Source organism: Chroicocephalus ridibundus, chromosome 23, assembly GCF_963924245.1.
Source record: "Chroicocephalus ridibundus chromosome 23, bChrRid1.1, whole genome shotgun sequence".
Taxonomy (NCBI): domain Eukaryota; kingdom Metazoa; phylum Chordata; class Aves; order Charadriiformes; family Laridae; genus Chroicocephalus; species Chroicocephalus ridibundus.
The window spans coordinates 4,254,823-4,268,245 of record NC_086306.1 but is presented as its reverse complement, the minus strand read 5'-3'; the positions used below and the strand labels follow the sequence as shown (position 1 = coordinate 4,268,245).

At 50.4% G+C, this 13,423-nt stretch overlaps 1 protein-coding gene across 10 annotated transcripts in view; it reads right to left on the bottom strand.

The window, feature by feature from the left end:
• Positions 1-735: 735 nt before the first annotated feature.
• Positions 736-13,423, bottom strand: part of LOXL2 (lysyl oxidase like 2) — a 64,698-nt gene continuing 52,010 nt past the window's right edge. For 9 of the 10 annotated variants that reach the window (XM_063358855.1, XM_063358861.1, XM_063358854.1 and 6 more), the window contains 8 exons: positions 12,712-12,863; positions 11,810-11,977; positions 8,669-8,834; positions 8,111-8,354; positions 4,803-4,918; positions 4,156-4,292; positions 2,753-2,864; positions 736-1,643 (listed from right to left, as the gene is read on the bottom strand). In XM_063358855.1, coding sequence (XP_063214925.1) covers positions 1,564-1,643; positions 2,753-2,864; positions 4,156-4,292; positions 4,803-4,918; positions 8,111-8,354; positions 8,669-8,834; positions 11,810-11,977; positions 12,712-12,863 — 1,175 coding nt within the window. In that variant the 3' untranslated portion in view covers positions 736-1,563. The remainder of the gene's footprint in view (positions 1,644-2,752; positions 2,865-4,155; positions 4,293-4,802; positions 4,919-8,110; positions 8,355-8,668; positions 8,835-11,809; positions 11,978-12,711; positions 12,864-13,423) is intronic. The other variant, XR_010074020.1, reaches the window with a different exon arrangement.

Here is a 13,423-nt window from a genome sequence, read left to right as displayed (position 1 = left end):
CGCTTCTGCTCCACAGTCCGGCATCTCGAGAACAAAATGGAGTTTTCCAGCTTACAGTAGGCTAAAAACCTTTGCTAGATGCCACTATCTGAGCCACTGGATAAATGACAGAAATACTCTTGACAAGCATTAGCAAAAGACCTCTGTGTTCTTTAAGCCTCACAACATCCCTGTGAGGTAGGTTCTGGAGAGCACGCGTTAAGATGCGGCCGCTTTCGATGCCCCGGCGGATTGAAATGGTCTCCTCCAAGTGTTCAGTTAACTTCAGCGGCTCGTAAAAGTCTTCCGTACAAACACAGAGGGAGAAAAAACTTCAGTACCAGGAATTGCGAACAAGGCCCTCGACTTTCATGGAGTTTGAAATCCACAAATGGCATATAAAACATTTTTCTGGGTAAAACATTTTTATTCAAGTAGCTCTGCCTGAAAATCTGTAGCGATGCGCGTCCTCAAACAAACAGAGGAACACGCTGAGCACCATTATGAATTTACCAAGTGTAAAAACCCTTTTAAAGGCAACTTACACAGGCGGGACTGTGACAGCACAGCTCCACGTCCCTGATGATGAGAGCCGGGAAGTTACCTCTGGAAGGTACAGCGATGATACAATGCCTTAAACTAAATTCATCCTTGCAAGGAAAGACAGAACACCCAGCCCAGAAGGTAACATTTGTAGAATCTATCGGGGTGAATAGCTTACTGCGTAATGGAAATTCACAGTCCAGCGGACTCATCATCGGGAGATCTGCGAAGTCTTCTGGATGTTCCAAGGGAGGTGCAGCTTCCCAGGAGATCTGCGAAGTCTTCCGGGTGTTCCCAGGGAGGTGCAGCTTCACGGAGCCCCGCTGCACTCGTGGAATGCAGTCCTGCATTAGCTGCTCCGCCGAGAGATCGCGTTGGGAGTCGATTGTTGAATACAAGAGTTTCACTGCAGTATTAAATTATGCTTTATACTGTTCCACTCGGAAAAAGCTGCTCCAATTTTATTATTTCCCCCCCCCCTTTTCCTGTATTTCTTGGCTAAAGTGGAGTAAGGACACGGCAGTACTGAGGATTAGCTGTGTTCAAGAAGCAGCGTCACAAATGGAGGCGTTTGCATCAATGGTGCGGTTCAAGCTTGAGTCAAAGAGCTTAAAGATACCAAGATTAATGCCTTGAAGAAAATGGTAAAGACATATTTTGGGTTGTTGGTACCCAAAGCAAAGGCAAATTGTGCTTGCTGCAGCCTGGACCTACGTCTGTGAGTAAAGATGGTGCTGCAAAGTGGAGGGAGGAATCTTTGTGGAGGAGGTTGGAATGGTGAAGACGCGGAGCCAAGTCGCGTTTAAAAGCCTGCTCCTGACTGCCCAGTAGTAGGGACTGGAGTTACGAGAGCCACGTGGTGGTCTGAGCACCTAAACTGGGAAGGAAGGCATCTTTAGAAAATAATTTACCTTGCTAATTTCGAGTTTTGATTGTTTGCTTGATTTTTTTTTTTTTTCCGGTTTTGTGCAGTGGTTAGGGAAATCACCGAAGCAGGAAACTTCGCTTCTTTTAAATAGTGGGGTGGGAGGCGATGCGGTTCTATCGGGTGGCCACCCTGTTATTTGTGAGTCCGCTGAAGTGATCGAACTTCTGTTCCGTTTCCTCGCTGAAGGAGCCACCTGGGGAGCGGAGAGAAAGAACACGGGGCTGAGCAGGAGGCAGCGAAGGCGGGTGGTGACCCACAAGGCAGGGAACACCCTGGGGTTTTGTGTCATCTGCAAAAGGGGGCGTCAAAATTAAGGGCTCAAAGCAAACACTAAAAGAGCAAAGATTTTCCCGGGCTCATTCATTTAAGGATTAATTAAATTTTGGCGTAACTGGAACAGCCAAGAGTCCCCAGGAGGACTGGATCGAGGTTTTTACGAAGACTGGACTATCGGCTACCCCCAGTTTCACTGCTAACCTTTGTGGCTTGAAACAACCCGGTGGTGACTAGCAGGGCCTGTGAAACGGTCTCCTCCTCGAGGCTGGTGGCTCCCCTTGCGTTCTGCTAGCTGAGAGCCAATGGAAGCTAAATACATTTATTTTTAAATAGAAATATTTTCAGGCTCAGCTGGAGAGCTCGTCCACCACTTAAGTGCCTCTTCATCCAAACGAAGTGGGTTTGGCTTTTCTGAACTAGGTCATGACACACGAGACAAGTTTTGTTTTTTTTTGTTTTTTTTTTTTAAAAAAAGAACAAATTAATGAGAAAAAGCAGTGGTTACATGGAATTTTTTCAGAAAAAACACTCCAGCCAGCTCTGGAAATTCTCTTCAGCACTGATTTTATTTGGAGGTTGGCAGGTCTTTGCTGTTAATTTATTTTCGGTGGTAAAAACAGTTTACCTTAGAAAGCCCCCAACTTAATTCCATTTTAAAATGGTCTGAACAATTGACTGATAATGCAAATTTAAACTAGTTTGGCTTCGTTTTGTGTGTATTCAAGAAAACGCAGAGTTCTCCCTCGCGTTCGAGGGACAGCAGAGTATTTTCATTTCTGGCTTGAGCAGATTTCACTGCTCTGCTTCGCACGTCACTGGTTTTTCTTTGCTTTTCAAGACGTGAGAAGCTTTGGGGTCTGAAATGGCACCAGTGTAATTTGGGCTCAGGATCCCCATCTTTCCTGGCCTCAGGATCCCATTTTTCCAAGCACAGAAGCTCAGAGAATTCCTAGCGCAGGGTCAGCGATGGAGCCTGATCCCGGCACGACAGCCATGAAGCTTTTCCCCTACCGAAGTCGCCCTCACCTATGTGGCAGTTGTACATCCAGATGCGCTGCCCATCGTACCGGCTCCTGCATTTCATCACGTTGTTGGAATAATCGGATTCAGCAACTTCATAGTTTGGGTTGATGACAACCTAGGGAGCGATGGAGAAACATGGCATAAAGTTATTTAAAGGCGGACTGGGTACAACACTTACTAGTCAGACTGAGACAGAATGGGCTTTTTCATTATACCATAATACTTCTTTTTTTTCCTAACAGAAAAAAACCTAACTCGTTTTGCAAGGAGACAGAAACTACCCGATTAAAGCCAGATCAAGATCACACCTTCCCCCGTGCCCCAAGACAGACCCTCAGCCACCTTCCCTCCGTTTCATACCATAGCAGCGCACACGAAAATAATTCCCTTTCCCTTCGCTCCTCTCCCGTTTAAGCGGCTGTTTTTAGAACCAAAGAATTCCCCCCACTCCACCCACCTGCAGAAAACAGCCTGGAGGCACAGCCCGAGCTCCTCCCGCGAACGCCACCGGAACAGCCCTATTTAATCCCAAGCGATGGGAGCGTTGCCTACAAACAGCTGAGAAGCTCAGTACCAGACAAGGGGGGGATGCTGTGCGTACATCTAGTGTGACATCCGACACCGTGCGGTAACATCGGCTGCACGTGGATCGTGTAGGACTCTCACGTTTTGGCTGGACACTGATTCCTTAAGATCTCTAAGCTGTGGTTATTGACCCTGATTTTTCACTCGAGCAAATACGTAATCTGGTAACGCTTTGTTGTCCTGTTGGGTAATTTATCTTTGAGGTATCCTGGGAATATCTGTTCAAGAGGGACAGGGAACTGCTGGAGAGGGGACAGCAAAGGGCCACCAAGAGGATGAGGGGACTGGAACATCTCTCTGATGGGGAAAGGCTGAGGGATTTGGGGCTCTTCAGCCTGGAAAAAAGCCGACTGAGGGGGGACCTTATCAACGCTGATCAATACTTCAAGGGGGGTGTCAGGAGGACGGGGCCAGGCTCTTCTCAGTGGTGCCCGGGGACAGGACAAGGGGTAACGGGCACAAACGTGACCGTGGGAAGTTCCATCTCAAGACGAGGAGGAACTTCTGTGCTGTGAGGGTGGCAGAGCCCTGGCACAGGCTGCCCAGAGAGGTGGGGGAGTCTCCGTCTCTGGAGACATCCCAACCCCGCCTGGAGGCGTCCCTGTGCCACCTGCTGTGGGTGACCCTGCTCTGGCCGGGGGTGGGACGAGGGGATCTCCAGAGGTCCCTTCCCACCCCCGCCATTCTGCGATCTCTTTGTAATCAGAAGTTTATAGTACTGTACGAGATGCACAAATAAACTAGGTAGGTACATTCCTGACATCCCTAATGGATACAATAAAAGCACCAGCAGCGTCTCCAACCCTCTCTTTCCCCCATACCTGGAAGAGGTAATCGCCGGGGGGGACATCAGTGATGTCGATCCACTGGCAGTCGATGTCATGACGGTACACGTCCCAGCATCCGACCGTGATTCCTTGTTCGCCAAAATTGGCGCATTCATACTGTTTTTGCACATCTAAATGAGAAGAGTTAAAGGCACAAAGCATTAGATCCACAGCAAGTCGGGCTGGGAATTTCCCACCCTCGGAGACGCCAGAGGAAGGGGGGGTTGTTCTCCAGCTCCCATAGACAGTGGGAGCTACAGGCGCCGCATTTGGGATGAGATTTAATACACCAGTGTCTTGCTCAATGTCTTGTACAGAAACACACGTACTACCTACCTGCCGCCTTCCAAACCTCATCACCTACAGGCACCTTTTGGAGTTCTTACTTTACAGGACTCAGAAAATGCACAATTAGGTTTTCAGAGCAGCTCAGGGTAAGGATGGAAGGAGCTGAGTCTGAAAACCTCAGCATATGGGGCGTTTGGGGATTCTCTTACACCCGCAGAGACCGCTCCATACGTATATAACCTCAGGACTGGCTCCTCTCAGGCCCGTTCTAGCCCTGCTCAGGACTCTGACAGCATCTCCGAAACCAGTCAGCTCTACGAAATTCCCAGCACAAAGGGCTCCGGCAAACGTACCTGCTTCACATTCGGTGTCTTCCAGGCAGAAGCTGGCTTTGTGTCCTTCAGCCACCTTGGTTCCATTGAGGTTCAGTAGATCGTAGTGGGTAAAAACCTCCATGCTGTGGTAATGCCTGCAAGGCACAGACGGGGAGAGTTATCTTCAAGAAAAACAGACACCCCTTTAATTAATTACCAGGTCTAAAGGGCTGCACAGTCTGCCCCAGCAGAGGTGGCCCAGTGGCTGGGGCAGGATGACTTGGATGCAAGAGCCCAGACTCGACGCTTCGTGCTGTCGCATCCCTCGGGCCAGGCGTTTCACCTCCCGGCCGTGGGGGTAAATACGCGCCACGGACCGAGCGGTGCTACAGGAGGAAGAGCAAGAGAAACCACGGCCAGGAAATATTCCCCTGGGCATAATCCTACATGGCACCATCGCCCACGCTGCCTTCATGTTGGCTCCTGGCCCGGGTATTTGTTTATATATCAAGCGCTAAAGCTGTTCCAGGGGAGAGAGAGCCTTGCCCCAGCCTTCGTAGAATCACACCGTGTTTTATAAAGGCAAAGAAGGGAGAAAAAAAATCAAAGCCACCATCAGCCAGGTCATCATTTCTAGTGGCCCTGTCATTTACCAGAACTAGAAATATTTCACCTGCTCCTTAACAACAGGCTGCAAACGGAGCTGGATGTACCCAGACCAGCAACCTGGCTCGCTTTATTTATTTATTTATTTATTAGTTTCAAAGCAGCAGAATGTGAATTTATTGGCAGAAAACCGACAACAGATGGAAGCAGCTTCTCTCGGCACTCGCTCCGCTCAGATCTAAACAACCCGACAGCTGGGTTCACACATGATACGCTTCATAATTCTAAACGGGGAAGTGTTAGTGTCAACTCAGCCTGGGCTGGGCTGCTCTCGGGAACGCTCCGGCGCTGTTGGGCACAGCAACAGTTAGGAGAGAGCCGGCAATCTGTGCTGTAGACCTCTAACTACAGGTTTAGGATGGATATTAGGAAAAATTTCTTCACCAAAAGGGTTGTCAAACATCGGAACAGGCTGCCCAGGGCAGTGGTGGAGTCACCATCCCTGGAGGGATTTGAAAGCTGGGCAGACGTGGTGCTGAGGGACGTGGGTCAGTGGTGGTTTGGGCAGCGTTGGGTTGATGGTTGGACTCGGTGATCTGAAAGGTCCCTTCCAACCCGGACAATTCTATGATTCTAACTAGCAAAGTTGGACCGCAGCAGGGTTTGGGTAACGCTGGCCCCAGGAACATTGACCTTTCCCACACCACGCTGCTGGTTCAGCACAAAACGAAGCCTGTGCTTCGGTCCAGCTGAAATCCACAGGACTTGTAGAGCAGGAAGGAGATGGAAGTACCCGATTAAAACCCGGGGGCGTGCGCCACGTGGTCAAGGCCGGGCACATAACTGCAGTCATGATGATGAAACGAGTTGAATTTGATCCCAGCCTTGGAATCGTGAGCAAACCCTACGGCGTGAGCACATCGCAGGGAACGGGAGAGCAACCGGGGATGCTGAGAGCGGAGCGGGTCCTTAAATCACTGCGTGTCTATGGGGACTCTGTCCTGGGCTGGGCTGGCCACTAACACAAACAAGATGCTCAGCTCTGAGGAGCGAGGCAAATGCACAGACAGGCCCTAAGTCAAAAGCCATTGCGCTTAGGATTTTTATAAAACTAAAAAAATAAGACAAAAAAGTGCAGAAATCCTCTCCTTTCCAGCCGTAAAAATAATCACGGCTTAAAAACTTCCAGCCGCCATTATCTCAGCGTCGCTCTGCACACGCATCTACGGATAAAGGAGGAGCAAGGAGGGAAGGGGAGGAAATTTTTCCTCTGGAGTGGGTTTCTTCTTACCTCCTCCTGCCCTTCCCTGAACCAAAAGAAACCTAAAACTGCCACCTGCCAGAAGCGAATCCCTTTTCACTCCCTGCTACAGGTCTTTCCCATTTTTGTTCTACTTCCACATCAAAAGCCAACTAAACAGAAACTCCCAGTGATGGAGCCAGGCAGCTGGGAAAGGAGAGCCATTCTGCAGCACCTGAGCTGGTGGCTTTGAGGCCGTCTAATTTGGCTGCCTCTGATAAAAGTTTGAGGTTCTCAAGTCTGACTCAGTTTCTGAAATATGTCTGAATCATTCAAAGAGGTGTTTACATTCTGGTGTTTACAGACTGGAAAGATTGAAGAGGAATTGAGTTCATCCTCCTCCGTATAAACAGAATCCAGTTTTTAAAGCACGCAGATGGCTCTCGGCCTCTTCCCGATCCTTTCCCAGTCTCACCTCGCGCAGTCTCTCCCGACCAGCTCCAAATATTCTCCTTTTTAACCAGCCTGCGACGTGCTCAAAGTCTTGTGGTGCCCACAGATTTCCCCCAGCCCCTTCCCAGCAAGGTCAGAAAGGCAAATACACTGCGCTGATCCGGGTTTCCTCCTCCCCTAAACCCCATTTACCTTCGGTTCTGTGCTGCCGAGGGTTTTAGCTCTCCAAAAAAATTACAAACCAACCCGTCTGCAGGGCAAACGGCCAACACTTGCCCCACACCATGATCTGAAGCTTCAGAGCGATGCAAGTGCTATCTACGCGTCTCCTCTCACTCCCGCTGTTTATAAAGGCTAAAAGGGATTTAGATTTGAGAATTTACTGCTCTAATGTCTTCAACAAAGCGAAAGTCTTACAACAGGGGCAGGACAAGAGCTCTGCGCTGAGTTACTTAGCTCCCTTTTACCCTAAATCACCGAAAATCAACCTTGTAACAGGCCATTATTTCAGAAGCAAAGCCCCTGGGCGGCTTGGTTCCAGCTCCTTTCCTCCCCCTGGTTTACTTTGGCTGAAACCATCAGCTCCCCCCTGAAAAACGATGCATTTATGAGGGTGAATTTACAGTTTGTCAAAAATAAGCACAAAACAACCTCCCAGCTGTACACGGCTTAAGTGGAATCGAGATGCATTTAAAAAATACAGAATGACAGCGTGTTCTCGAGTCCTTTCCCAGACGAGGGAAGGAGCTGAGAGGTTTCCACACACAGCGGGTACACGGGCACGCTCTTCCTTCTCTCTGTACACACCCACACCCCATGTACATACTGTCCCTGCACATACATCTCTCCTGTCTTGTTCACATACCAGTTCTCAACGAGAATTCCTGCTGTAATAAACTGGTTTCCCCGCTGTCAGAGGATCAGGGCTGCCCTAACACACATCACAGCTCTGCAGCCGCGGCTCCAGCATTTCAAAACAGCCCCCTCGGGCAGCACGAAGGGATGGAAGGAGGCACCGACTGTGTAAGATCATCTTTGTGGCACTCACCGGTGACAGTCGTGCCAGACCCACGCGTGGCGGCCGTTTTTGGGGCGGAAATCAGACTGCCCGTTGTTGTGGATCTGGGAGGAGAAGCGCAGCAGGCGCCGGTAGCCCGACGTGAGGGAGGTGTTGACGGCCGAGCTGGCCAGGCAGTTCTCCTCCAGCGCGCACTGCAGCATGAACATGGGGCGGTCCTCCAGGTAGGCCGTCTGCTCCACCAGCTCGGCGTTGAGCACCAGGTCAGGGGCAGCTGGGAGGAAGGTTTGAAATTAACTCACGGGCTAATTAAAAAAAAAAAACCCCACAAGTGTCTACCAGAAGCAGAGGCCAGCCCCTTAGAATCATAGAAACGTGTTGGGTTGGAAGGGACCTTTAAAGGTCATCTAGTCCAACGCCCCTGCAGTGAGCAGGGACAGCTTCCTTGCGCTGTATTTCTCAGCCCCATCAGCAGCAATTTGCCACTGTTTTGACATATCCAAGGCACAGCACAGGCCAGCACGTTTCTCACGCGCATCCCCAAGGCAAACACTTCTTCCAAAATGAAATAAAACCCGAGTTACTCACTCTCCGAGCAGGACACACCAGCACCGAAACGACCACCTCCCCTGGGACAGGAGACATCGGCTCCGTCGTGACGACAGTGGGCCAGGGACATCTCGGTCCCCGAACACTTGACACCGCTCATAACCACATTGTCAGCGCTGATGTCTCCATGCCAGTACCAGGTTTCCTGGGCAGAAAGGCAGAAAAAGGCATTTCACACACCCTTCGGTGTTTAGTTGACTGCTGGGGGACTATTCATCCCCCCGTCACCTGCATTCTCCCTCCAGGGAAGATCGAGGCAAGACCCCACACCATCACGGAGACAGATCTTGCTAAAGATGCTGGAGAAGAGACGAGTAACTCAGGGAATGAACCCAAGTCCGTTTAAGTAGAAAACTGGGACTGGGATTAAAACCCGGGTTGACCATATTCCCCGCCCTGAACATCTCACCAGCGTTAAGCATCTCTCTCCTTGTTTCTGAGCTGGTTTCAATCTCTGCTTGTTTCAATCCAGCTGTAAACTCACTTTTCCACCCTGCTCTGCCCACCCAGCTGACGAATTCATCCTTGGGATGTTTTAAGTCATTTAGGCTGTGCCTTTGGGAGAGATGCCCAGCAATTAAGCCACATCTGTCTTGTGACATTTGTGCACTTGGGAGGGCCACGAGTAACGCCAGAGTGCCTGCTTGCACAAGGAGGGGAGGCAGAATTAACACTTGTGCTAGAAATGCCAGTGGAAACAAGGCATTTGTGGAGCACCGGGACTAACGGGGTCTGTTAACCCTGACAATCTGGGGGCTGCATCTCTGGGTTCCCAGGGGGGATGTTCAAACCCTGCTCACGGCTCATCTTCATCACCCAGTTTTACAAAACCTGTGGGAATGACAGAAAATTAACTTACAACATAACACAAAACTAAACACTAAACCCCGATGAAGCTGCAACTGCAAAGCCTGGGAGAAGGGGAGGGGAGAAAGAGGAAGAAGAAAAAAAAAATATTAAAAAAATCAGATCTGTTAGTGTCAAAACTGGGAGCACGTTTCCAGGAAAAGAAAACCCATCTGTCCCATTGCTTCCATTGCAACAGGCTGTTGGTTAACCCTGTTAGCAACACTCTTTGCACACCCGCACACAGGGCTGCCCTGTTCTACACAGTGTAGCTTTATGCTCATGTAGCTGGTGCAGCCGGGACAGGCATAAGGGCCTTTTCTGTTCTAAATACCAGCAGTCTCAGCTAAAGGAAAAAATGTCTTGTTTCTTGCTGGACTCTCAGGGCTATGTCAATAGAGCCAGGCAGCTGGAAAGGCCAGCGTTCAAGGGACGTGGCTACTCTCAGCTCTTGCGCTCGGCTTGGCAGCCGGGCAGGCAAATCGGCCGGAGGAACCGGTTTGAACAGTGGGATGGCCACAACAGCGTCACGGGCAGCTCCAGCCTTCTACCTCCCAGGCATCCGACCCCAGCGTGGTGCTCGGGGACCTGCAGATCTCCTCTCCGGCCGTGGATAAGCGTCATGTTGCTTGGAATCTGCCTGCTCACGAGCCCAGTGTGTCCTGCTGGATCCCAGCTTGGTCACTCATTGCAGGACTGGGCTCTCCAGGCAGGGTTTTAACTGTCCGCTGCTGCCTACGGTCTCTCCTGCTTTCTCGACAGGCAACAACCAGCCCCGAGGATGCTGAGGCCATTAGTCATTTCAGGGCTTTATTGTTCCTCCCTGCGCAAAACCAGCAGGCAGCGGGCAGAGACGCTAATTCTCACTGGGTTTATCGCTGCAGCCCAGCAGAGCCGGCTGCGCGTGAGTGCCGAGCAGACCAGCCACGGCACGAAGGGACAGCAGAGCCCACCAAACCCCCGGCTTGGAGAATGGGGACAGCCTCTGCTCTCTGCGACCACATTTTACTTGTTTGCCCAAGTTTTTGATTTCCGGAAATTGTTTGGGGAAAATAGTTTTCCATCCAGAACCCATCTAAGGCTGTTTTCTGTGTGCGGGTTTCCATCTATACAAACACACACGGAGTTTATTTATTCAGTGGCCATTCGAGCCTAAGTCTCCCCAAAGCTGCTGGCGATTGTTGATTCTCGGTTGAAATGCCTCAAAGGGGCTGCATTTCCAGAGCACAGCAAGACAGCAAGCTCTGGCAAGGGATTACTTTGTCCTAAGGAAAAACCAGTTTATTTTAGGAGCCCCAATCCCCATTTTCATGTTGTCTGGGAACTGCGATAAAGGCCCAGAGGTTAGAGATTTCCTTTCAAAATCTGCCATTACACCTAGGTCTGCCTGCCCCTCTTTCACCTTGTGATCCTTGGGGGGCGTTATCAGCGCAGAAGAGTATCTCGCACCAGGGATATTGGCCTACACCAGCTACTTAAACCTGATGCCATTTATCCATCTGGGAACTGGGTGGGAAGCTCTTGCTCTCCCTCCTTCCAGCTCTTATGGATGCTGCTTGTTTTCCTCCAGCCAGCACAGCAGGCTGCCATTCATTGTGCCAAAGAGCTTCGCTGGGAAAGAACACTTTATTCCTTTGTGGTTTTATCCCAAGCTTGTTAGTTGATAGCTTTTATGCCTTTATTAAGTGCCATTCTTAGTCATGTGCAAGCAGGGAGGGTTTAGGGCATTTGTCATGAAAGGAGAAAGAAAGGCGTACAGCTCCACCACACACTAGTGCACACACCGCACTGCGAACTAACGACGGGAGCAAAATCAGACTGTTTTCAAGTGATCTGACACCAGGTTAAACTTGGCTTCCCCACTTCGGTCAGCCGGAGGAGTGCAACTCCCCACCGACTCGGGGAGGGACAAGAAACTCCATGTAACCACCAGCCCAACCAGGGCCAAGGGAGCCAGGCTTCCCGGGAAACCTGAGCAGTACAAAAACAGCAGCTTTGCCCAGAGCTCCTTCTGCTCTGAATTTCCCCCAATGGCTCTTGTGCAACAAGGTTTAACCTTCGGGGCCTCTCCAGCTAATGCTTTGAAGCTGAATGCTGTGATTTATGGCTTGGTGGGTTGTTTTTTGTTTGGTTGGTTGGGTTTTTTGAGCTTTTTTGTTTGCTTTGTTGTTGTTTTTTTATTAAGAAGCCTTCCTCCTCCTCCAGTAGCCCCCGCCCACCCACACACATGGCACCACATCTGAAGCACGCGTACAGGAGGGCGCAGGGACTCACCTGGAAGGCATGGCTGGCGAACCCCAGCCCCAGCTGCCGACACACCACCATGGCCTCCACGGTGCTCCAGTTCTCGCTGCAGACGGTGCCCCACTTCAGAGTGCCGTTGCGCTCCGCCAGGACCTCCACCCGGCCCTCGTAAGGGTTGCGGCCGCCGCTCAGACGCAGCTGCAGGGCATAAAAAGCCATCCGTCAACAAATGTCAGAGCAAACTTTATAGGGAAGACGCAACAGTTGGGCAAGCAACACTCAGGGTCTTCTGAAGGCTTGTGGTTAAAGTCACTGAGCCCAGGATGCCCCGTTCAGCTGCCAGCAGACCAGTTGATGGGGTCTGGTTCTTCATCTCCCACCGTGGACAAGAAGCAGCCCAGCCAGGCCCAGCATATGAAAGTGGCCTGTACCAGTTGCAAGAGAGAAACACCCTCCCGATGAAAGCTTCCCTTCTCCACACCCTTCTGACCTTCAGCAGGAGAACTTACTCAGAGGAACCTGTGTCCAGCTCATGCAGCTGAAGTTTTTAAGCTCCACGTGGCAAAGATGACGGCAGAACCCATGCCACAGCCACCTGGGTACCACTGTCACGGGACCCCACCGAGATCCCAGCACAACAGGGACATCCACCAGCTTTACAGGGCCACCGGACCGCAGAGGTTACAGCCGGAGCGGCACTTCAAGCATGAAATGAATGGATGGAGGAGCTCAAAACTCAGTACAAAAAGGGAGCATCATCCTTATTTGCCCTCCTGTCTGACACAACGTGGATGTTAAAATCTAAATTGAATAGGCACCGCTTAGGTGAAAGGATTCCTACCCAGGTGCCCTGCGAGGGAGGGCAGACGATGCTCCAGGATGAAAACACCTCGCCACACTCACTCGCATCCGGATCTCGCTTGGCTTCTCACCTGATTCTGGAAACCCATGGCCGGGACGTTGCATCTCACGGCAGCATCTTCTTCGTGGTTACAGCCCTGCGACTCCGTGTTGAATTTGCAGTCCGTGACCGATTTCTCAAAGCCCGTACAGTCAATTTCGTTGAGATGAATTGGACCCATGCCTTGGGGGAGAAAAGAAGAAAACAAAAGAAGAGAGTCCTTACCTTCTGCCCATGCTACTGTGTGGTGAAGAAATATCCAATTACAGTTTATTAATACTTTGCAGACATCGCACTGGCCTCTAGCATTCAAAACACGGTAATCCCAAAAAATTCCATGGATTTCTTGTAAAAATAAAACAAAAAGCTGCAAGATTATTATTAATAATTTTACCATTAAATTCTTTCCAGTAGTCTCTGGGATTCAAGCATGCAAGAACAGCAGAAAAAGCCAAGTTTCCTTTGTTACATAATTTACAAACTTCAGCTGTAGGAATTCGCAAATTATGACCTTTTCGTTTGGGCCCGTATGCTGGAATCTGCTCCCAGTCAAGCCCTGACATTTAAATGGGACAGCCACACGTTTGCTGGGACAACACCACGCACCACCACAGGGACGCGCGAGAAGTCAGTCAAACAACTCTGGGGCAGCTGTGGGTTACAGACCCCACCAACGTTGATGGGAACAGGAGAGCGAACATCGTTTCATTCTGCAGAGAATGGTCTCAAGGTACTGGGAGCCA